This window comes from Mixophyes fleayi, chromosome 3, assembly GCF_038048845.1.
Source record: "Mixophyes fleayi isolate aMixFle1 chromosome 3, aMixFle1.hap1, whole genome shotgun sequence".
In the NCBI taxonomy this organism is placed as follows: domain Eukaryota; kingdom Metazoa; phylum Chordata; class Amphibia; order Anura; family Limnodynastidae; genus Mixophyes; species Mixophyes fleayi.
In genome coordinates, this window is record NC_134404.1 from 161,744,795 (window position 1) to 161,770,402 (window position 25,608).

The 25,608-nt window shown below is 41.2% G+C and overlaps 1 protein-coding gene across 1 annotated transcript in view; it reads left to right on the top strand.

Annotated features, from left to right (window-relative positions):
* LOC142143197 (dynein axonemal heavy chain 5-like) overlaps nt 1-25,608 on the top strand; it is a 188,890-nt gene that overhangs the window by 149,187 nt on the left and 14,095 nt on the right. Inside the window, 13 exon segments of the mRNA XM_075200908.1 lie at nt 12,710-12,815; nt 14,826-14,938; nt 17,786-17,911; nt 18,059-18,167; nt 18,686-18,868; nt 20,132-20,287; nt 20,479-20,688; nt 20,957-21,102; nt 22,123-22,308; nt 23,236-23,347; nt 23,438-23,605; nt 24,464-24,580; nt 25,386-25,510. Coding sequence (XP_075057009.1) covers nt 12,710-12,815; nt 14,826-14,938; nt 17,786-17,911; nt 18,059-18,167; nt 18,686-18,868; nt 20,132-20,287; nt 20,479-20,688; nt 20,957-21,102; nt 22,123-22,308; nt 23,236-23,347; nt 23,438-23,605; nt 24,464-24,580; nt 25,386-25,510 — 1,857 coding nt within the window.

Below are 25,608 nucleotides of genomic sequence, written 5' to 3' on the forward strand. Positions count from 1 at the left end.
TTATGTGTGGAATTATTTCTACCCAAATCCAGACAACAATTGTATAGCCATTTGTAGTGTATGTCAAGCCACAGTCAGTCGAGGGAGGGACCTTAACCATCGTGGAACCTCGTCTATGTTACGCCATTTAACGAGAGTTCATGGCAAAGTGTTGGGAAAAGCTGAAAGTTCTTCCCAAAAAATTACAAGCACTCCATCATCAGCTAAGACCCTCCGCTCACCGACATCCCGACGGCTACAAAATACACCCACCACACCATCCTCATCAATATCCTCAGTAGCGCTCGGAGTTAGCCCGGCATCCCACTTAAGGCTGGATGATTCCTCTGAAGAAATTGTTAGTCCCACTGCTGCTGCTGCTGTTGCTGCTGCTGGGGGTGAATCGTCAGCCCAGAGGCAGGTCAAGAAAATGAACAGTCCTACATTTCAGCAATTAACTGTGAAACAATCATTTGCGAGGGGAAGCAAATATGACAGCAGTCACCCAGTCGCCAAGCGAATCACAGACGCCATAGCTGCAATGTTAGTGTTAGATCTGCGTCCAATCTCCACAATAAACGCAGCTGGTTTTTCACAGTTAATTGAGGTTTTGTGTCCGCGTTACAGAATTCCATCGCGACACCATTTCTCCCGTAAAGCAATTCCACAACTATACCAAAAAGTGTGTAAAAATGTAGAGATTGCGCTGAAAAATGCCATTCTGCCCACTGTCCACTTAACCACAGATATTTTGACAAGTGGAAGTGGCCAAACCAAAGACTATATGACTGTGACAGCCCACTGGGTTGGTCATTCACCTTCACCAGCAGGAACAGCAGCAGCATGTACACCACTACGTAACATTTGTCACAGACAGGCCACTCTTTGTATCACCAGCTTCACTAACAGGCATACAGCTGACAATTTGTTACGCAAACTGAGAGATGTGATTGATGCATGGCTTATACCACTTGGACTCTCCCCAGGGTATGTAATTTCTGATAACGCCAACAATATAGTGCGAGCATTACAGCTGGGTGATTTCCAACACATTCCCTGTTTTGCTCACACCATCAACTTGGTGGTGCAAAGCTTCCTACGAAATAACCATGAGGTGCAAGGAGATGCTTTCAGTGGCCCGTAAAATTTCAGGCCATTTCAGGCATTCAGCCACAGCATGTAGGAGATTACAGCAGCTCCAAGAGCAGTTTAACTTGCCCTGCCACCAACTTAAGCAAGAGGTGGTAACTAGGTGGAATTCCACCCTGTACATGCTTCAGAGGATGGAGGAACAGCGCAAAGCCATCCAAGCATATTGCACAAGCCATGACATTGGGAAAGGAGGAGGGATGTATTTCACTCTTGCACAGTGGGGAATCCTTTCAGTGCTGTGCAAGGTGCTGAAACCATTTGAAGTTGTGACGTGTGAGGTGAGTGCAGACTCTGCTAGTTTGAGCCAAGTCATTCCTTTAATTAGACTATTGGAAAAGCAGCTTGAGAAAATGAAGGAGGAGCTGAAAGCAAGCAATTCATCAAAGTATGTTGACCTTGGCGATCAAGTACTTAATTCGCTTCACAATGATCCTCGAGTTATTAAGATCTTGAACTCGGATCAGTACGTTTTGGCCACTGTGCTTGATCCAAGGTTTAAAACCTACATTAAGTCTTTACTTGTAAATGAGCAAGATATAAACTTTTGCAAGGAGCTATTGCTCAGCAAGTTGGCCACTGAACTGGGCCTCGGCTTGACAACGTGTCCTCCTTCACTTTCTCAAGCTGCTGCTGCTCGTAAAAAATTAAATTTCCCAAAAAGAAGCAGGGAAGACGCAGGGGGCAGACCAGAACAATTTAACATCTGGGATGGTTTGAAAGATTTTTTTAAAAAAATGTCACACTTTGCCCATAACTCCATCCAATACGAGTATAAACATGCAAAGGATGGTGGAGGATTACTTTCAAGAGGTAGTTGATATGGAAATTTTAGAAAGTCCCTTTCCTTACTGGGAAGAAAAGCAGGCCATTTGGAAACCCATGAACAAACTTGCTTTGCAATACTTAAGCTGCCCACCCTCCAGTGTGTACTCTGAACAAGTGTTCAGCACAGCAGGGAGCTAAGTCAGTGATCGCCGTAGAAGGTTACGTCCCAAAAATTTGGAGAAAATGATGTTTATAAAAATGAACTACATCTTCCACGAGGAAGGCCTCCACAATCCAAGACATCCAAGCACTGACTGTTCTCTAATGGCGGATTCAAGCGACGATGAATTGATAGTCTGTGATGATGACGTACACACTGATGAGGGTGAGGATGAAGCTGAAGATGATGACGATAACATCTTTTTAAAACTTTCTATGTAAGTGTAGGGTGCAATCTACCCACAAAGAGGAAAGGGACTTGTGGCATTTCCATATCACGTACCGTCTTGAAAGGCTGCTGTTTGGGCAATTTATCCTTAAGGGTAGGGTGTCATAGACAGAGTGACCCCAAACTGGCTTTGTCCATTTCTCTTAATATTGTACAGTCTATAACGGCTGAATTTTTTTTGTATTTTCGACAAGTGGAGGGAGGCCTAGAGAGACAGAAACCAAACTGGCTTTGTCCATTTCAATTAATATTGTACTGTCTATAACGACTGAATTTTTTGTTTTTTTAAACAAGTGGAGGGGGGCCTATAGAGACAGAAAGCAAACTGCCTTTTTCCATTTCTTTAGATATTGAACTATAAGTGTAGAGTGTAATATACATCCAAAGACGATGGCTGCATTGCCAATATGCATAGATGAAGAGGAAGACAATCTGTTTTGTGTGTAGAATAAATGAAGGCCTACCTATCAGGAATTAAACTGTTTTTTGGATGATTTAATACCTCTACAATTAGATTACTTATCTATGAAACCGTTGGATCACTAAATTGGGTTATTTTAGGCCCAAAAACATTGATTTTCCAACAAAATAGCAAAACAAAAACAAACAAAACCAAAACCAAATGTCACGGGCACTAGGAGTCTTTACCCAGGGATCACCAGGTGATAGGCTTACCAGAGCAGTATAGGTGGTAATATGGTACTCTGGTAGCAAGGTGATCACGGAACAGGAAATAGCAAATGATGAGATGCTCAGGAAAGTCTATGACTAGCAGCACTGGCAATATGGAGGTAGTAATACACGAGGAACTGTATGGACAAAGGACACGTGAAGGTAGTCAGTGGTCTGCGGTAGCAAGTTGTACCACTGCTATAGTGAGGAGGAATGTCCAACAGAAACGAGGAGGTGATGAGAGTCAGCGGTCTGCGGATAGCAAGTTGTACCGCTGTCTGAGTGAAGGAATGGAATCCAAGTGGAGGTATCCGGGGAGTCAGTGGTCTGCGTTAGCAAGTTGTACCACTGCTATGTGAGAGGATACTGGAACGGGTGAAACTGGAAACAGGGGTCAATGGTCTGCCACTAGCAAGTTGTACCACTGAATATATATGTGAGGAGGTGCACGGGGAGAGACTGCAACACAATATATACACGGGCACCTTGACTTTGATCCACAGTAATATGCACAATATAAATGTATAAATGACTGAACAACACTGCCAATATAGAAAGTCTCTTGAAGTAATCCAGCATGAGATAACACAGTCAATGATGGCAATAGACTCAGCGGATAGTACACTCCAGAGGAGAACCAACACAGTCCAGCAAGGTATGCAATACACAGCACAGTCAATGGGAAGTATGCATACCGTGGTTCAGGAGAAGGCAGTCAGACAGAAGTGCAGAGATACCTGAACGGCAGGAGGCCGGCAGGATGCAAAAGTCCCTGGATCGGTGAAGCGGTGGTCTAGCAGGTGCAGCGCACAGGTAGGTAGACCAGCAGGGAACCCAGGAAGGCGTGGAGAGCGGATCAGCAGTAGATGGATGCGTAGCGCTGAGAAGTAACAGCAGCGGGTCTCTGCGGGAACACGGAGGTAGCCAATAGCAACCAGCAGGTGCTGTAACGATGGGACACCAGAGCAGAGTTGAACTGGAACAGTTGATCACGGAGAGTAGCGGGTAGCAATAGTGGCAGCAGACTCAAGGAAACACGGGAGAGTTGACAAGGACTGAAGACTGAAGCGCACAGGGGCAGCGGATAGGAATCAGCTAAACAGTCACGATGAAACACAGACGGGTTGCAGGTTGAAGACTGTAGTGCACGGAGGCAGCGGATAGGAATCAGCCAAACAGTCACGATGATGAAACACAGACGAGTTGCAGGTTGAAGCCTGTAGTGCACGGAGGCAGCGGATAGGAATCAGCTGGCAGTCACAATCATGAACAGATGAGTGGATGTGGTTGAAGCCTGTAGTGCACGGAGGCAGCGGATAGGCATCAGCTAACAGTCCCAATGATACATGGTAGAGTTGAAGTGATTAGAAGACTGTAGTGCACAGAGGCAGCGGATAGGAATCAGCTCACAGTCACGATGAGACAGTAGATGGTAGAAGTGGTATGGGAACCACAGTAGTAGAAGTGGTTTGGAAACCACAGAGGTAGAAGTGGTTTGGAAACCACAGGAATCAGCAGGGCTGAATAAACAAGGAAACACAGGAACACCTTCAGAGACTCATGGGGAATGAGACTCCAAGATCAGGCAACGTGGTATTGACCACAGGTGCTTAATATAGGGAGGTTGCCTGATCTGCCAATTTAGTTAAAGGAACATACACTGGAGGTATGGAAAGGGCTGCGCATGCGCAGTCCCTCAGGATGGAGGACGGCCACGGTTCCTAAATGTCCGGGAAGAAGCACTCACAGTCCGGTGAGTGACAGTACCCCCCCTTTTAAAGGTGGGCACAGAACGCCTGGAACCGGGCTTGTCCGGATTTTTGGAATAAAACTTCTTCAGAAGGGCAGGAGCATTAAGATCTTCAGCTTTGATCCATGAACGCTCTTCAGGACCAAAGCCCTTCCAATGAACGAGGAAACGGAGGACTCCTCGCGAAATTTTTGCATCCAATACCTCAGTAATCTCGAAATCCTCCTCCTGATGAACTTGAACTGGCTGCGGTGCTGAGGAAGGAGTCGAGAAACGGTTGATGATGAGAGGTTTGAGCAAGGACACATGGAAGGCATTGGAAATCCGAAGATTCTTAGGAAGAAGAAGTTTAACACATACTGGATTGATAACTTGAATGATCCTATATGGACCAATAAAACGAGGGGCGAATTTCATAGATGGAACCTTCAAACGAATATTTTTGGTGGATAACCAGACACGATCTCCAATTTTTAGTGGTGGAATAGCCCGCCTCTTCTTATCTGCGAAAGACTTATATTTGTTAGATGTCTTCTTTAAACAGGTTTTGACCTGAGACCAGATATTTTTGAAGGTCTGACAAGCAGTCTCCACAGCAGGAACTTGGGTGGGCGGGAGGGCAGGAAATTCCGGAAAAGACGGATGGTGACCGTAGACCACAAAGAATGGAGTTTTGGATGATGACTCATGGTACATGTTGTTATGGGCGAATTCAGCCCAAGGGAGCAATTCTACCCAGTTGTCTTGGTTGGCTGAAGAGAACATCCTAATAAAGGTCTCAAGATCTTGATTGACTCGTTCTGTTTGTCCGTTAGATTGCGGATGGTAAGAAGATGAGAGTGCTAATCGTATGCCCAAGGTTTTACAAAGGGCCCGCCAGAATCTGGAAACGAATTGTACTCCTCTATCCGACACAATCTCAGACGGACATCCATGGATGCGGAAGATTTCCTTAATGAAATGTTCAGCCAGAGTAGACGAGGAAGGTAAACCGGACAGAGGGACGAAATGAGCCATCTTCGAAAATCTGTCTACCACTACCCAAATAGTATTGTGATTCTTACTTGGTGGCAAATCAGTAACGAAATCCATACTAATATGGGTCCAAGGCTTGGACGGAATGGGTAGTGGTCGCAGCAACCCTGCTGGAGTTCTGCGGGAGGATTTGAACTGAGAACATAAATCACAGGAAGCAACAAACTCTTTGACGTCTCTCCTCATTGAAGGCCACCAGTAACTACGAGAGAGAATCTCAAAGGTCTTGTGTTCACCGGCGTGTCCAGAAAAACGAGAGGCATGGAACCACGAAAGGATTTTCCTCCTCAGAGTAGGAGGCACAAGGGTCTTCCCAAATGGCAGCATTTTGGTGGATGAAGCAGCCAGAGAAATACATTTGGGGTCTAGAATAGCATGGTTGGGAACCTCTTCTACATCAGAGGACGTCACAAAAGCTCGAGATAGAGCGTCAGCTTTCTTGTTCTTAGCGGCTGGTTTGAAGGTTATAATTAATTCAAAACGGGAAAAGAAAAGAGACCATCTTGCTTGACGAGGGTTCAAGCATTGAGCAGATTGCAAATATGACAAGTTCTTATGATCCGTGAAGATCGTCACCGGATGGCGAGCTCCTTCCAACAAGTATCTCCATTCCTCTAATGCAGCTTTGATGGCCAGCAACTCCTTGTCCCCGATAGTATAATTTTTCTCTGCGGGCAGAAGACCCCGAGAGTAGAAGGCACAAGGATGTAATTTTTGTTGCTCCGAGCGTTGGGAGAGAATAGCTCCTAAGCCCACATTAGAGGCATCTACTTCTAGGAAGAAGGGGAGTGTCACATTAGGCTGTCGCAGAATGGGAGCAGACGAGAAGGACTCTTTGAGGATTTGAAAGGCTTGGAGAGCCTCAGATGACCATTGCTTAGTATTAGCCCCTTTCCGAGTTAGGGCCACAATGGGAGATGCAATGGATGAAAAGTCTTGAATGAAGCGTCTATAGTAATTGGCAAAACCTAAAAAACGCTGGATGGCACGAAGAGTAGTTGGCTGAGGCCAATGTAGTACAGCATTTACTTTGTCTGGATCCATCTTCAGGCCAACTCCGGAAACTATATACCCCAAGAATGGAATCTGGGGTAACTCGAATGAACATTTTTCCAATTTACAGAACAACGAGTTCTTCCGTAGTCTGGAGAGGACCTCTGCCACATGTTGGTGATGAGAAGGCAGGTCCTGTGAGAAGATCAATATGTCGTCCAGGTAGACAACGACACATACATATAATAAGTCCCGAAAGATCTCATTGATGAAACCCTGGAAAACCGCGGGGGCATTACACAGCCCGAAGGGCATTACTAAATATTCGTAATGCCCATCTCTGGTGTTAAACGCGGTCTTCCATTCGTCACCGGAACGGATTCTAATTAAATTGTAGGCACCACGAAGATCCAACTTAGTAAATATCCGAGCTCCCTTGATGCGATCAAATAGCTCAGTGATCAGCGGAATGGGATACCGATTCTTGATAGTAATGGCGTTGAGTCCACGAAAATCTATACAAGGGCGTAATGATCCATCCTTCTTTTTGACGAAGAAGAACCCAGCTCCAGCGGGAGAGGTGGAAGGTCGAATGAACCCACGCTGGAGATTCTCCTGTATGTACTCAGATGTAGCTTGAGTTTCAGGTAACGAGAGAGGATAGACCCGACCCCTGGGAGGAGTCTTGCCAGGTAGAAGGTCGATCGGACAATCCCAAGAACGATGAGGAGGAAGACGTTCAGACTGAGCTTTATCAAACACATCGGCATATGAAGCATACTGAGGAGGGAGTCCCGGGGAGGAAGATGAGATGGAAGATTGCTGTACTTTAAGAGGAATAACTTGAGAGAGGCAACGATGGTGACATTCAGACCCCCAAGACATAACTTGAGGGGTGCGCCAGTCAATCTGGGGAGAGTGACATTGAAGCCATGGAAGGCCTAAGACAATCGGACTTGTCGTAACTGGAAGAATTAAAAACGAAATTTCTTCATGGTGTAGTACACCAATCTGAAGGGTTACTGGAGACGTACTCTGAGTGATGAGACCATTGATGAGACGTGATCCATCTATAGCCGTCACAGTAATGGGTGTTTTTAAAGTGATCACTGGTAGGGACCATCGATTCACTAGTGATTTAGAAATGAAATTCCCTGCTGCTCCGGAATCAATCAATGCCTGTGACTCAAAGGATTTGGTAGCAAAGGAAATCGTAACATCGAAAGCGCAGACTTTAGATTTCATAGACAATGGAGAGGACTCCAGGGACCCTAACTTCACCTCTCCAGAACTAGTTAGGGCCTGGCATTTCCCGATTTCTTAGGGCAAGAACTGAGCATATGTGTGGAATCAGCACAATAGATACAGAGTCTATTCTTTACTCTTCGTTTCCTCTCTTCTAAAGATAATTTGGAACGTCCTATCTCCATGGGAATCACAGAGGATGGAGCTGGACGAAATTGAGGGTTTAAACGAAGAGGTGCTTTAGCAGAAGTTGTTTTCTCAGATTCTCTTTCACGAAATCTCATGTCTACACGATGGCAAAGAGAGATCAAATCTTCTAGTGACGAAGGAAGCTCTTGGGTAGTCAGTGCATCTTTAATTTTATCGGAGAGCCCCTGCCAGAAGGCGGCAACTAATGCTTCAGTATTCCACTGAAGTTCAGAGGCTAAGATCCTAAATTGAATGACATACTGTCCTACTGTATGGGAGCCTTGTCGCAAACGAAGAATGCTGGAAGCAGCGGAGGTCACACGACCTGGTTCATCGAACACACTTCGGAACGTGGAAATGAATTTGGCACTATCTTGTAGAATTGGATCGTTTCTTTCCCACAGAGGGGAGGCCCAAGCCAGGGCTTGTCCAGAAAACAATGAGATAAGATAGGCCACTCTGGAACGATGGGTAGAAAAATTTTGAGGTTGGAGTTCAAAATGGACTGAACATTGGTTAAGGAAACCTCTACAAGTTTTGGGGTCCCCGTCATATTTTGACGGAGTAGGCAGGTGAAGCGTAGGAGCTGTAGACACCTGGGATGGCACTGGGGAAACGGAGGAAAGCACAGGAGCTTCAATACTAGCTGTAACAGTCTGTCCAGATGTTCCTTGGGAGGTTAACGATTGGTAACATTGAAGTAACAGCTGTTGGCGAGCATCCTGTTGCTCCACACGGCTGACCAGATGCTGCAGCATCTCTTTAGCAGTAGGTTCCGTATCTGGGTCTGTCATGGCCTGATCTTACTGTCACGGGCACTAGGAGTCTTTACCCAGGGATCACCAGGTGATAGGCTTACCAGAGCAGTATAGGTGGTAATATGGTACTCTGGTAGCAAGGTGATCACGGAACAGGAAATAGCAAATGATGAGATGCTCAGGAAAGTCTATGACTAGCAGCACTGGCAATATGGAGGTAGTAATACACGAGGAACTGTATGGACAAAGGACACGTGAAGGTAGTCAGTGGTCTGCGGTAGCAAGTTGTACCACTGCTATAGTGAGGAGGAATGTCCAACAGAAACGAGGAGGTGATGAGAGTCAGCGGTCTGCGGATAGCAAGTTGTACCGCTGTCTGAGTGAAGGAATGGAATCCAAGTGGAGGTATCCGGGGAGTCAGTGGTCTGCGTTAGCAAGTTGTACCACTGCTATGTGAGAGGATACTGGAACGGGTGAAACTGGAAACAGGGGTCAATGGTCTGCCACTAGCAAGTTGTACCACTGAATATATATGTGAGGAGGTGCACGGGGAGAGACTGCAACACAATATATACACGGGCACCTTGACTTTGATCCACAGTAATATGCACAATATAAATGTATAAATGACTGAACAACACTGCCAATATAGAAAGTCTCTTGAAGTAATCCAGCATGAGATAACACAGTCAATGATGGCAATAGACTCAGCGGATAGTACACTCCAGAGGAGAACCAACACAGTCCAGCAAGGTATGCAATACACAGCACAGTCAATGGGAAGTATGCATACCGTGGTTCAGGAGAAGGCAGTCAGACAGAAGTGCAGAGATACCTGAACGGCAGGAGGCCGGCAGGATGCAAAAGTCCCTGGATCGGTGAAGCGGTGGTCTAGCAGGTGCAGCGCACAGGTAGGTAGACCAGCAGGGAACCCAGGAAGGCGTGGAGAGCGGATCAGCAGTAGATGGATGCGTAGCGCTGAGAAGTAACAGCAGCGGGTCTCTGCGGGAACACGGAGGTAGCCAATAGCAACCAGCAGGTGCTGTAACGATGGGACACCAGAGCAGAGTTGAACTGGAACAGTTGATCACGGAGAGTAGCGGGTAGCAATAGTGGCAGCAGACTCAAGGAAACACGGGAGAGTTGACAAGGACTGAAGACTGAAGCGCACAGGGGCAGCGGATAGGAATCAGCTAAACAGTCACGATGAAACACAGACGGGTTGCAGGTTGAAGACTGTAGTGAACGGAGGCAGCGGATAGGAATCAGCCAAACAGTCACGATGATGAAACACAGACGAGTTGCAGGTTGAAGCCTGTAGTGCACGGAGGCAGCGGATAGGAATCAGCTGGCAGTCACAATCATGAACAGATGAGTGGATGTGGTTGAAGCCTGTAGTGCACGGAGGCAGCGGATAGGCATCAGCTAACAGTCCCAATGATACATGGTAGAGTTGAAGTGATTAGAAGACTGTAGTGCACGGAGGCAGCGGATAGGAATCAGCTCACAGTCACGATGAGACAGTAGATGGTAGAAGTGGTATGGGAACCACAGTAGTAGAAGTGGTTTGGAAACCACAGAGGTAGAAGTGGTTTGGAAACCACAGGAATCAGCAGGGCTGAATAAACAAGGAAACACAGGAACACCTTCAGAGACTCATGGGGAATGAGACTCCAAGATCAGGCAACGTGGTATTGACCACAGGTGCTTAATATAGGGAGGTTGCCTGATCTGCCAATTTAGTTAAAGGAACATACACTGGAGGTATGGAAAGGGCTGCGCATGCGCAGTCCCTCAGGATGGAGGACGGCCACGGTTCCTAAATGTCCGGGAAGAAGCACTCACAGTCCGGTGAGTGACACCAAAACACGCAATGGCGGTTTTGCAAAACCAAAACCAAAGCACGACGGTAATCCAGATCCAAAACCGAATCCAAAACCAAAACACGGGGGTCAGTGACCATCTCTATATAGTACATAGTCAAACACGTGAAAATAGGTTTTACTGATGAAGGACAAGTTTTTAATTACAAATTCTGTTCAAAGAAAAAATTATAGTGAAAGACTTTGGAAGGAAGAGTGACAGTTGTCTTTGTTTTGATTGCTATAGATACATAAAGAAGGGGTGAAATATTTTTTATAGCCACACTAACAACAACATTTGGTCTTTTCATGTTTATGTTTAAATATAGCTTCATAACAAGAATAATGATCATCTATTTTGTGTGGATAATATTTTACCAGAAGTCTACATTTTTACTGTTTTATTATTGTAGCTGCTGTGTTATCACTATAACTTTTCTCACTCAAACAAAACAATAAACAGTTATTTTGATTATGAAAAACTGTCCACCTGGTAGAATTGCAATTGGCTGCAAAATGATCCAGACGTTTTGTTGGAGGAGATTCTTTAAATTAGGTAAAGAGGAGGACAAGACACATGGGGGAGTTTTAGACATAAGATCTTATAGAAAAGCACATTCCTGGGTGCACTTCAAAAAAAATGTAATAACAAATTAGATATTTATTTTGCTGAAGTGAGTTTGACACTACAATTTTCCTGTGTAACAGAAGCTTTGCATCACTACTCTGTGCTAGTGGAGACATTGTTCTTTCCATTATCTAACTGTCAGTCTGCGGCATCTTGTTTGCCTCCAATCACATTCTTACATGTGCAGCCCTGTCATCACCAACATTATCATCATACAAGTGGACAGGTCACTGCCACCCACAAGATTAGCATACTTATATGTTGTGAACATTCTGATAGTCTGATTGGTTAAAATCAGGGAACACATGGATGAGCAGAAGAAGAGGATTGTATGCAATAAGACAGACAAACCCTAGTCAAACAATGGCGCACGCAGGGGGGGTTTCTGAGTCTCCAGAAACCCCCCCTGCGCTAACTCAGTGCCCACCATAGCGGCACTGTCCTATACAGCAGCCGCGGCGCTGTCAAAGAAGCATCCGCGGCGGTGCTGTATTGTATAGGACAGCGCTGCCGAAACGGAGCTGCTGCGCATGCGCAGCAGCTCTCTCTCGTGGTTGTTTTTTTTTTTTTTTGGTCAGGGGGGGAAGGGGGGAACCTCCCCCTGACAATCCTGCATGCGCCCCTGTCAAACACACCCTAAAAAAAACCTGCAATAAAGACATTCCTGTTGTGCCCTCACTCTTGTGATTAATGTTAAAACTGAGTCTAAACTGTGCACTATATTAAGAGAAGAAACTCAAACTTGAAATGAATGAAGAGATGAACCTAATGTTTTAGTGCAGTGTTGTATATCTTTGGCCAATTTCGAGGATTGGGAAGTGGGCATGCACCTTGAAATGCAGGAGGGCAAGTAGGCACACTTGCATAAATGAACAAGTAATGCAGTTTGCTATTTACCTTTAGTGATATAAAATCAATAAAAAATAAAAAAACAATTTATAGTATAAGACACTCTGTTGTGTTGTGCATAAAACTTAATAAAATATAACAAAATAATATTAATAAATATTAATAAAATAAAATATTTTTCTTTATGTGTCAATGTGTTGTTTGTTTAGGAAAAATACATTATGCATCTGACATCTCTATACAAATCCTGTTAGCAAACTATTATTTAAACAGTTTATTCAATAATAAATCCAACACTTCTGAAATGTGGATAATTTTCTTTTACTACACTGTGTTTGAGAACTGCCATTGCATATTAGCAGTGCATTCATGCTATATAAAGAGGATTAATCTATATTCTGTTTAGATACAGAAGAGCTTTGAAGAAGAGCCAGCTGTGTTTTATCATCAGACACTCACAGCAGAAGATATTCCCTCTCTCCAGGATGAGGTAACAGCTCATTCCAAGTTTGTTAAATCCACTTTTTTAAAAAATAAATGGTAATAGTGATGATCTCAATCCTGTGGAATAATCCCTTGGCTGATACATACATATATAGATATATAGTTGTTTTCAATATGTACATAAGATAAAAGGTAAAGAAACATAATTAATTTTACTGAGTATTATTATTTAATATATGGTTTTGTTGCCTGTAAGTCCTATATGCATTATTCTTCACCCTTCAGTCTGGACACTGAATCTGCAAGAGAATGCTCTTCCTTGTTGGCTATTAAAGTGTACTTTCCTTTACTTTTCAGATGAGAAATGTATTCACTCCTTCACAAGGGCCAAATTACTACAATTGACTTAAAGTATATGTTTGAGAATAGATACATTTTACGTAGGAAGTGTTAGGATCTCTATCCCATTGGTAGTACCACAAAACCATTCTACTTACTGACAGACACTGTAAATTGTTTCAATACAAGTTAAGACACTACAAAATATATTGCTTCATCTGCAGTAGGGGGGTAAAGGCAGTGGAATATGTTTCATTCTTATGAGACATGCCACTGGCAAAATAAATGACTTATTTTCTTTATATAACCCATTGCTCTCCCCCTGTGGTAAGCGCAAGGCCTTCTGTCCTTGGTTTAGATTTTATTTTACATTATCTCTTTTTTATTTTAGTACTAGATGGTGCCTCAGCTCTCTCCTGTTGTCTGGAAAGGGGTGTTTTTAAACTCCTCCTCTGGTTGTTCAAATTACACCCTTACCTATGACCCTGGCCTCAGCACAGGACAAGTGGAACCCTAACCAGCTACCATGAGGAGGGCCCATACGTCACTAGCCATTACATTCAGCCTCTTCTGTGTTATCTGTGCCACTCCACAGTCCCAGATGACATTCCCAGAAGTTGAGATCCTGAAAATGGGCCCAGTTCCTTGCACAGTCATGGTCATTTCAGGGAGGAATGAGGGCCACAAGGATCCTCGCACCCCAAATGCAAATATCCTCTTGCCCACCCATTACGCCCTTGGATAATTTTGTTGGACCAGTTGGTGGTGGAATATGAATGCAATTAACATTCAGGGCTTCTAAGAACAAAATACAATCCATTCACTCCCTTATTAGAAAGTGGTCCTGTCGCCCAGTTGGACCAGATATTTGATGATTTGGGATCAGGAGGATTAGCAAATCCAGACAAACGCTTTTGCAGCTCACAATGTTTTGGAGCACTTGAAAGTCTAGGGAGATCTGGAGTTGTGGGTATCATTTACAGCAGTGCATCCTTCAGTTTCATGCCTATCTACAAATACCACAATTCCTCTTCTGGATGCAGCATCCTTCAAGGATCCGTTGGACAAAACATTGAATGGTCTTCTAAAGAGCCTATTTTCCACATCAGATTCATTACTGAGGCCAGTGTTAGTAGTCCTGTGTGTGGTAAAGGCAACCTTCACTTGGGCAGATCAACTATTGAAGGGGTTGCAAAATGGCACTCCAAGGGTATGATGCAGCTCCCCTCTTTAGTTGATAAAACATTCAACTTGACGGACTTATTGTTTTTCAACTGACTCTAAATAGCTATGTCAATTTACACCTTTCTGGACATAGATACAACTTATTTGTAAAGTCAGTTATTTCTGCTTCAAATCACTATTGGAGCGTTTTGTTTCACTCAGTGGTTATTTTGTGGAGGTAGTTTGTTACCTTTCATGATAAGGTTTTTTGTGTACAATATTCTGGGTATTCCGATTCCGATGAGCTAATTCTCAATAGTAACCTCAGTGAATATGTGCTATACACTCTTTCTGGCTATTTTTGTGGCCTTGAGTTTACGTGTTAGGCTAGAAGGACTATATATAGATTGTCACTTGCATTTTTATTATGGATATGTACACCTTCTCTTTTACCCTCCATCCCTATGATTCTTTATCTTGTCCACATTTGTTGTTACAAACATCTTCAATAATCACTTAAAAGCATAAAAATAACTAAGATTTACTATGACAGTTGGCTCTTCTCCATGAAGAGTATGATGCTGCTGTGAATCTTAAACATCAATTAGAGGAAGAGTTGCAGTCACATGAGGAGAAGCTGCAGGCAGCTGTAGACATGCTGGAGAGGTAGGTTACTATTTCCAAGTACTATTATTATTTACATTTTTTTTATATTGACTCATCATACTCTACAGTGCTTTACAATTTTGAAAAAACAAAACTGGGAATTAAAATACAGAAAAAGAGGCAAGGGGGCTCTGCTCGCAAGCTTATAGGATCTATAGGCAAACAAAATTTAGTACATGAGGTCAAATGAAATGAGATGGATCCAGCGAAATAAATATTGAAGGATCGGTTTCAAAAGTAACATGAAAACCATGATAGGAGTAGGACATTATGGTGAAGACCTAGGGGGCAAAGCAAGTGGACAACAGTGTCAAATGCAACAGATAGTTCAAGAAAAGGCAAGTATTGTATCTTTAGATTTAACTGGAATCAAATCTTTGGCCACCTTAGTCAATGCACTCTCTGTGGAGTGTTGGGGTTGAAATTCTGACTGATGGAGGGTCCAATAGGTTGTGTGAGGAAAGGGAGATTGTGAAGATAGTGTAGGAAAATCTCTCAAGAAGCTTGGGGGCACATGGTAGCTGAGAGATGGGATGGTAATGTGAGAGAGTATTTGGGTCAGAGTTTCTTTTTCAGAATAGGAGTAATAACAGAATGCTTGAATAATTATAGAAACATACCAATGAAGAGGAATAGATTATAGATATTAGTTAAAGCTAGCAAAAAAGGAGACAGTGAATAACTGAGGGAATATGGTTGAGTGGACAGGTGGTAGAGTGAGAGAAGTAGAAGAGGGTAAAGACTTCATCTTCATTTGTGGGACAAAATGAAGAAAAGTTATCAGAAGATTCAGGAAAGAATTGAGCTGTTTTTGCTTGGGGAAGAGGATACCATTTCATAACAGATTTTGTCAATGTTGTCACTGAAGTAAAATGCAAAAACTTAGGCAGTGATGGTGAAACAGTTAATGTGGTAGGGTTGAGAAGAGATTTAAAATGTTAAAGAGGTGTTTTGTATTAGAAGATTGAGTGGGGATGAGAGATTAGATTTATATTTGTGCAAGACTTTGGCCAATGATGTTATATTTTGTGGTAGAGTCTTTGAAGACAGCATGTTGTTTTTTTCGTGTGCCACAGCTAAGATCATGGTCAACACTCAAAAGAAATAGTAGCTGGAACTACTTGATGAAGGTCTGTTGCTAGGCTGTGATTAAGATGTGAGACTGTCAGATCAGGACAGGAGAATGTAGAGATTGGTGAGAGAAGTACCTGAAGAGATATAAAAAGTAGTTGAAAATGAACAGAACTGAGATTTCTGTGGGTGTTATTAGGCTTGGTTGATAGAACAGAGCTTGCAGGTGGAAAGAGAGAGAGAAAGATCTGAGAGAGAGAAAGAATTGCTAGAGAACTGAAATGAGTCGAGAGAAAACAATATCAAGATAGTAGCCATCATGATGAGTAGAATAGTCAGTCTATTGGGGAAAGCCGAGAGAGTATTTAGTTTGGAAGCAGCAACCCTTGTCTGCTTCTGGGTATGGAGGTGTGGATGAAATGGAGATCACCATGTGAAAGGGCTGTAAGGCAGTGTCTGATTGAGTGAGCCATGTTTCCATTATTGCCAGAAGGTTGAGGTTGTTTGAGAGGAATGGTCATGTATGGTGGTTAAATGTACCCTAGGGAGTGTGCATTGACTAGGTCACATTTAAAGGATCTTGAACATTATAATCAGGAGATATGCTGAGGCTTGCTGGGCTTCTATAGTTTCCAGAGCCAGAATAAAGTAGACGAGAGATGTGTGGTGTACCTGGATTTGGTGGCTACTAGAAGAAGAAGGGTTGAGAGGTAGAGATTTTTTTATAAGATATCTTATTTTTTGCTAACAGGTTGAGGATATTGCAATTTAGAAGTGAAAATAGGAAAGAAGTGGTAATTGGAAGGCAGTACAGTAGAGTAGAGAGGGCAATATGGATTAAGAGGAGAGATGCGGAGGTGGTGGAGGTGCAGTTAATCTAATGATAGTACCATAGAAGGATAAAAAAAAGGACAGTTTGTTAAATATAATGATATTTTACAGTAAAAATAAAAGCAACAAGCTTAATTGTTCGAGATAGTGAATTCAGTTTTTGACTGGATAAAAGATAGTTGCTGGTGGTCGTCAGATGTTGTTTAATGCTTGTTCAACTTTGTTGTATAACTGATTTCCAATCACTTTGTAAGTGAATCGCATAGAAAGAAAATCACAATTGCATCACCCTAGACCAGCAGCTCCCAGTCCACAAGCTCACCTAAAAGTCCAGGTTTAACGAATACCAATGTATGAGCACAGGTGCTTAAATCAAAATGACTGACACACTAATTAAGTCAACTGTACTCAAGCACAGATATCCTTAATATCTGGATTGTTAGGTGATCTTGAGGACTGGGGTTGGGAAACACTGCTCTAGAGTGATTTGTAGCTTACAAAATACATATATGTTTGGAGGAGTAGAGCCAGGCTAGTACAGTGATACAATTTGCATCACTGATCAAGAGAAAATAAATGCAAAGACATACCATAGACAAGCCTGAAAATTATGCAGACATTACAGTCAGATGATGATTGCAGAAGAAAACAGAAACTAATTGCAGAGACAAACATAGAGATGAAGATTGGCTAGAATCAAATGCAATGAGGACAATTAGTAGTATATTACATAACGGTGTTGTTTAACTGTGATTTCTTTCATTCTGTAAGTAAACCCCTTTGATAGGAAATCACAATTGCATTCCCCTAGACTGACTTGGCAGATAATTAGAAATATACTGTGTAGCACATCAGGTATACCCACTCATACAGTCCATATGAGGTACGTGTTTTATTTGTATTTTTCAGACATATGATTTAATGGATTCTTGTAATTTTTTCAAGGTTGAAAGCACAAGAAGAAGAATGGAGAGAAAAAGTCAACCAAAGCAGTAATATTGACCTACTGACAAACTGTGTGTTGGCTGCGGCCTTCCTCACATACTGTCCTTCACTCAGTGTGGATGGAAGGTATGAAGGTTTATCATGCCCTGTTATAGATGATAAATTACCTATGAAAGACTTCTATTGACAATAGTATTCATATTGTAAAATAACTAATAAATCAGTATTTTCTAAGCTACAAACATTTATATGTGTATGCTGTTTCCACTGTAGGATGAAAGTAACTGACTTACTTTTCAAAGTATGTGAGAGCTGCTGTCTTCCCCTCCCTCAGAGAATGCTCCTGAAGCACCTTCCTCTCATGCAGTTCATGTACACCCCGGTATGGTTCAGTTGTAGACAATGCAAAGATATGTTAACATATAGTATGACCTATTCTACCCAGTAGAAAAAAGGGACAGTGTAAATGTTTACTGAAATCGTACAGAAAAGGGATTTGACATGCTTAGCGCTTCTGAATAGGGGCAATTTGGAGGTATGTGAAATGCATTGGTGACATTCTGCAGCATCAGTTTTGTAGTAGAAAATAACACTAATAGCTTAATTTGATAGCATGCTGTAAAGCAGTCATATGCTGTAATCCATAGTAATTAATCAGACGTTTTAACTTATACACTGTTTTATTCAATAATGTGTATATAATTGTAGCCAGTGCAGATCCCAAAGTAAAGCTCAGTCTTGTTCTGGATGTGACGGGGATTACATAAAAGTCTTTTTTTACACAAAATGTTGCAAGGGGATAAAATTCTCTTAATTATGCTTTGGAGATCAAAAGTACTTATGCATGTGAATTTGTGTTAATATTTGCACTATTGGTAAACAGCATACTTTGCTCTTTAGATTGAAATCAAGACACTGGAGAACAAGGGACTTCCTACAAACCCCCTTGCATTGAATAATTCATGCATGTTTACTAATACGATGACCGGCAGCTCTTGGGTCTTAGTGAGCGATCCAACAGGACAAGCTATTGACTGGATTAAAGGTCACCTACCAGAAGACACAGTAGAAGTAATGTACCATGTAAGTAAACAACTGAATGATTATATTGTGCTTAGGCACCCCTTCTCTGCAGGGGCATTCACATGGATGCTAACAGGCAGGCAGCTTCTCAACGCAGTTCTGACATATGCTGTGTAACTCTCAACTGCAGCTCACCCCCCCTCTGTGGGGATGATTTCTCCTTTGGGCTCTGACACTTCTCTCTGTGTACTCACAGCCCCTGGCTCTGACACTTCAGCTACCATGCCTCTTGTAGCAACCCTAACTCCAGGGTCTCTTCCATGCAAAATGTCCCCCTCTCTCTTGGGGTTCTCTTTAGTGATATGGGGTTCTCCCCTCTCTAGGATTAGGGACTCATCCCCTCTGTATATGCAGCCACACTACTGCATGAAGCAATCCCCATTTCTCTCTTGGGGTCCTTCCACTTATGGGCTCCCTCACTCTTGCTTAGAGTACAATAGTGATTGTCCCCAGCTTTCACATTATTTCTGCTGGTCCTGTCCCTATCACTTCTGTCCCCAGCTTTCACATCATCTCTCCTCTGTCTGTGTGTCTCTCCCTGGGTGTCTCTCTTCCCCCATGCTGACAGCTTCTCCTTCCTCTCACTCAGTCTCTCACAGACTGGGCTGGATTATCACCATAGCAACCAGCTTGTATCACTTTTCACAAACACCTAACTCGCCCTCTAGGTGACCCATCCTGTATTCACTGGGGTGCAGGGTTTACTAAAACGCCTCTAGGGGGCGTTACATGTGTAGTATGTTTTTGTTTTTTTCCCTCTAGGAGGCAAATCTGTTGTGGCTGCTTGCCCTCCTGCTGCAAGATTCATGCTAATGATTATCCACACAGACCTTGCATTTTGTATAAAAAATAAAATAAAAATAAAAATAGAAAAAAATAATGGTAATAAAAAAATTAAATGAGTGGGCTCCTCCCCCTCCCAAAAGCCATACATATTTTTAGAGCGCTCGTTTTTTTTGTTTTAGCGCGTTAAAAGAAACAATTGAATACCCCCCATTGTGCCCAACTCTACATAAGACCCAGTATGTTCAATCTTTCTTTTTCACTAAAGCTTATTTTGAATAATTTTTCTCTAATCAATAAAGCAATTAGAATAGATCATATAAATTATGTGCATTTTTCCCACAACAAATTAATGAGACCTATTCTTATCAGTTTTCTAATTTTTTCTCATAGGATAAGTTCAGGATAAAAATACAGCAGATTGAGAAATTACAGTAGTCTTTGTTGTACTTGTAAACACTAAAGTGATTAAATTTCTAGGATCTTCTGTCTGAGATTGATACCTGCCTGACAGTTGGACAATCCCTTTTGCTGACTTACTGTGATATTCAGATCCTTTCCCAGGATGTCCGCTTGGCACAGATTCTACATTCTAAAAGAGAATTTCAGGAACACAAAGTTCCATTCAAAATGATGGTATGTCTGACTACACCTACTGCATGTCCATATAGGTCATATTACAACACTGAATGACAATGCAAATTGTACTGTAATATTATTAATATTTAATTAGATTTATTTACATACAAACATACATTCAACAGTAAGTTATGATGCTAAAGATTTCCATATGTGTTGGTCTTCTAATCCTGCATGGTTGTATAAAGGTTGGAGAGCATGAAGTAGAGTGCAACCCAGGTTTCCGTATATATCTACACACCAGCTGTGTGCCCGAGAACATACCTCCAGAGGTAGCCTCCTATTGCACCATACTGTACTTCTACCAGGACAGAGAGGGATTGGTAGAACAACTTCTGGATAGATTTGTACAAACGGAAAAGCCTAGACTAAAAGAGGAGCACTTACTACTGAAACAGGTAATTTATTTAATTTTCCTTTCTTTCTTTCTAAATATTTTTGTGTGTAATCCGGTTCACTAAAATACATGTTAATAGTACGAGTAGCTGTTTTATTTTATTTTTTAACTATTGTGTTTATTTTATTGTTAAAAAGAAGTAATATCACTGATAGAATGGTAATGCCCTTCAAATACTTTTTTTCCATCAAGACACAGGATTGTACTAACATTAGTGATACATGAGAATAAGAGAACTATCCTGTCGTCTCTACATTTTATCTTTGCAGGAGTGCCTTAATAGTATGATAATACTTTCAGCCTTAGAAGAGAAAATAATAGCCACACTGCAAAGTCATGACTCACTGCTGCTCAGTCTTTCTGTTACTAAGAAGTTGGGAGATCTGACACTACAGCATGAAGAGGAGACTGAAACGTATGTGCAAAACTATTACACTTAAGTTACACCTGTCATGTACATATAATGGAAACTTATAAGAGTACTAGTAGACTTGCTGCTAAAAGTTCAGAGCTAGAATACTGTAACATATCTCATAGTTGCCAACTCTCCCGGAATGTCCGGGAGACTCCCGCATTTTGCGAGAGTCTCACGGACTCCTGGGAGAGTGTAGCAATCCCCCGTATCTGCCCACTTTCTAGTGAAGTGGGCAGAATTAGATCCAAAATGCCGCGATTCACCAGAAATCGCGGCGTTTGGCCCCGCCCCCTGCTGTAAAATGCCGTGTTTGCGTCATTACGTCATGAGGATGGGTCCAAAATGACGCGATTTTTGGAGCCCCGCCCCCCATCACGCTCACCTCTCCCGACAGGCTCCCGGAAAAATACATTTCATAAGTTGGTAAGTATCACATATCTATTAGCCAACCATGTTTTTTTGGGGAAAATCAACCTGAATATGAAGACATTAGGCACAAAGACAGAAATGTGTCTCCGTGCCTCTGGTTCCATAACTACAGGTTTGTCTTAAAAATCACTGCATATTGCCTGCAGGGAAATATAGCCAAAAACATAAATTAGGCTTTATAAATATGTTGTTTGACCGTTGCCCAAAGTATTGAAGAAATGCTATTAAAGAATATAGAGTTGAGATAATCTATTTGTAAATATTTATGAAGTATCTTACAATTAATGAACTACATAAATATAAGTATGCAACAAGCAATATGGCCGCCGTTTGTAGTTTTGATTTATTATTGGTAAGTATCCAAAGACTGTAGGTTATAGAAAATAATGACAAATTAAACTACACATTAACTAAAGGCAATTGGAAGTCTACTTGTAGTTTATTTTAGGGTTTCAAAAGTAACATTTGAATGATATGATGATTATATAAAATATGCTTTTTATTTTATTGTAATTCACTAAAAATAGATGCATGAATTATAATGCTTAATGCATTTATAGTTTGTAAGTACAGTCGTGATTGTTTTCAAAGGTACATGAAAGTTGTAGCCTCAGAAGGCAGAATGTTACTGGCCAGGGAAGGTTTCCGTGAGATAGCTGTGCGTGGTGCTGTCATGTTTGACACTGCAAGAATGCTTCATCAGCTTAACCGAATGTATGACACCAGCTACAAACAGCTGCTGGAACTGTTTGATTTATCTGTGGCACATTCAGAAAGGTAAGTTCTTGCTTCTGAAAAATATGTTAATGAATAATACACTTGTGTATATATACCACGTCTCTTTTCTATTGGATTCTTTTTAATTTTACGCATCCTGTCCTACACTGTCCATACATATGCACCAAATATTTGCCGTTTAGTGTTGGAGTAGAACTCAAATATCTATACAGACATAATTAGGAAATTAAATAAAACAAATGGCATGTATCAAACTGCAAATAAAAAACTACAACTGACCCCTTATTATAACAGATGGATTATTCAAAGGGTAAATTGTAGATTACCTAAAATGTAACGTTAATAAAATTGTAGCAATAAGTGACTCCCGGGATCTTTTGTTGCAAGAGCAGGTACCTCCCAATAATACTAAAGATGAAGTATTAAAGTGTTCATAGATGGCTGCAAATCTCTGTTTAAATGGGCCTTAATAAGGCTTGTCATATTGCTGCAATTGTCCCAGGACATTTCCTGCTCATCCCAATCAACAGCTTTTATAGATCTTAACCATATTAATTGGGTCCCCATAGGATCTGCTTGTTCGGTCTAAGAGCCAGACAGCGCTTCAGCCCAATTTTCTTAGTGTCCATATTTGTCCATTTTGGGCACCTTTAGATATCAGTAGAAATGTATACAGTAGAGAAAAAAGTTACAGAGTTAACATGAATAGTATCTTGTGATATGGAACAACCCATATTTATAAAAACCATGAACTCAAGTGAAAATGACAAAATACTGATAAACATAATACTAATTAGACAGATATCCTAAAAGTCAGGAAATATTAAATGTGCAATTAGAAGAGGAGTCTCTAAATATAATACAATGTAAACACATATATTAAATGAGTAAATATAATTATTACATTCTGTCTATGGTATTTTACTGTAAGGAATATACTGCATTATATCTGCCTTGTTATTTTAGGTATTCACTCAAAGGAGTAGTGTCCTCTGTGACAAGCAACATATTCTCATACATCTCAAGGTCCTTACTGGAAAAGGACAGAATGGTTTATGTTCTGCTCGTCACATTTGAGGTAAGCATCAGCAAATAAAATCATGAAGCATATTTTTGTATGTGCCATAATAAGTAAACCAGGTTTATGTACAGTATATGTTGGTTCTAGGTGGAAGACTCACTTGGACGAATACAGCCAGGCGAGAGAGAATTTATCACTTCACCAGAATTGTGTGTCACAGTGATGCAGGGAACAGCCAGTAAGGTGTTTGAATCACATCAGCAAGCAAAGAATCCATTTGAATGGATGAGTGAAGATCAATTTAAAAATGTACAGGTAAAGAGGAGACATTGAAACCGTGCGCTTAAAAATAGTTAATGAATATGCTGAAAATTCATTAAAAGTGTTGCTCAATTTTCGACAATACCTTATTAGTCAATGCTGCCATCCCATGTAACAAATTGGGACCCCCCCCCCCCACATTCTCAACAAGATCTCCCCCCACTGCCTGTATAGGAGAATCGGCACACTACTGTTCATGCTCATCACTGCAGGGAAACAGCACTGTAACAGAGCTCTATGAATAAGCTTCCTTAGAGCTCTCTTGAAGCCCTATGGATAGAGTGAGTACTGCTAGAACAGGCTCTCCATTTCATCTTCAGGGAAAGGGTTGTATTGATTAAGGAAGGACTGTACAAAGTGGACAGCCGCTTTAAAGGACTACTACTGCTGAAAAGAATCATGTTGGGTTCTTGGTGGATTAAAAATGTATTTAATACAATTCTTACAACTGATCAACACAAAATACTTTTTGTAGCCACTGTGTCTACACCTCTAGAGGTCTGCTGGACTTGCTGAGCTGTGGTGTATTTTGTGGTTGCCCAAGGGGCTTTTAAATAACCTGGCCAGGAATACCAGAGTACAGGATAATAGATTTAACATTGTTCTTAGGCTTTATTAGATTATTTTATCTATAGTTATTTTAAAGTGGCAGTAACTAGGTATACATTATAACCATTCTTACTACACAGCCTACAACAAGGACATGACCAATATTATATCTTCTTCTTGAATAAAGCAGACAAATATTAACCCTGTCAAAGTAGTTTCAGTAATGTATTATTAAGCTGTGTCAACGCAATTATTGACAGTCACTAATTCAACTTGTACACTTCCATCTTATGTTTGGTGTAGATCCTCGCCACATACTTTGACTGGTTTGGAGATCTATTTGATCGAATGTACAAGGATAGTAAAGATCTTACATGGAAGACATTTTGTGAGAGTGAACAGCCTGAACATTCTTCAAAGGTAAATATGCTTAGCTTGTATGATTACATATATGGCATTAACACCTGCTTAAAGGTTTAAATAATAGTTAAATGTTTATGTTAAATCCTTTAATTATTTGACTTTATCATGTTTTCTGACTTTGTGAACGGGAATGTTGTGTGATTTAGTTGCTACAGCAAGCCTGTAACAGGAAATGTATTAAAAGTAGCAGAAGCTTCACAGTATTTTGCTATAAAAGAAATATAATCTCCCTAAGTTCTGAAATGTATAGCCATCTGCTCACTACCTCACCTTATTGTATGTCATGATCACTTACTTGCGGCCAGCATTGACCTTAAGTTCTGGAAGTTCCGTGCACTTTACAGAACGTTAGTATTTTGTTCAAAGGGGCATTATCATTTTGAACTGTTTTCTTAAGAGCAATTTTTAAAAAAAAACATACACAATTATTAATAAATTTAACAATAAACATTTCTAAACAATTTTTTTAATACTTTGAACCAATAGTAAGATTTGTGAATTAATCAGAGAATATAACCATTGGTTCAATATTGTGAACACATAAACCATGGGATATTTGTTTTACTGTAAGAGGAATCTGATGTCATGTTTTCATAGTTACTTCATTTTGCTATTAGGCATTTTTATTATGAAACACGTGGAACCAATAGGTGCAAAAACTATTTGGAAAAATTAGTATATTGAGAAAAGAATCAATTTTCTACCACTAAAGTACACTATATGTATTCTTGTTTTGTTACTGATATTCCAAATTACAGACGTTATTCTTGTGAGTTTCTGAAGGTTATGTATTCTTTTTAAGGTTAAATGGCCTGAGGGAATGGAAGGATTAAATCCACTTCAGAGGTTCTTGGTCTTTCGAGCTGTCAGGATGGATAGAATACTCCCATCAGCTTCTAACTACATTAGTGCTACTCTAGGGAAAATGTAGGTAATCCTTGAGACGTTACAATTGTAGGTCGCCATATTATGTTTCATTAGATGTACAGTATATCTATTGAAGGGTAATGCATAACATGAAACCT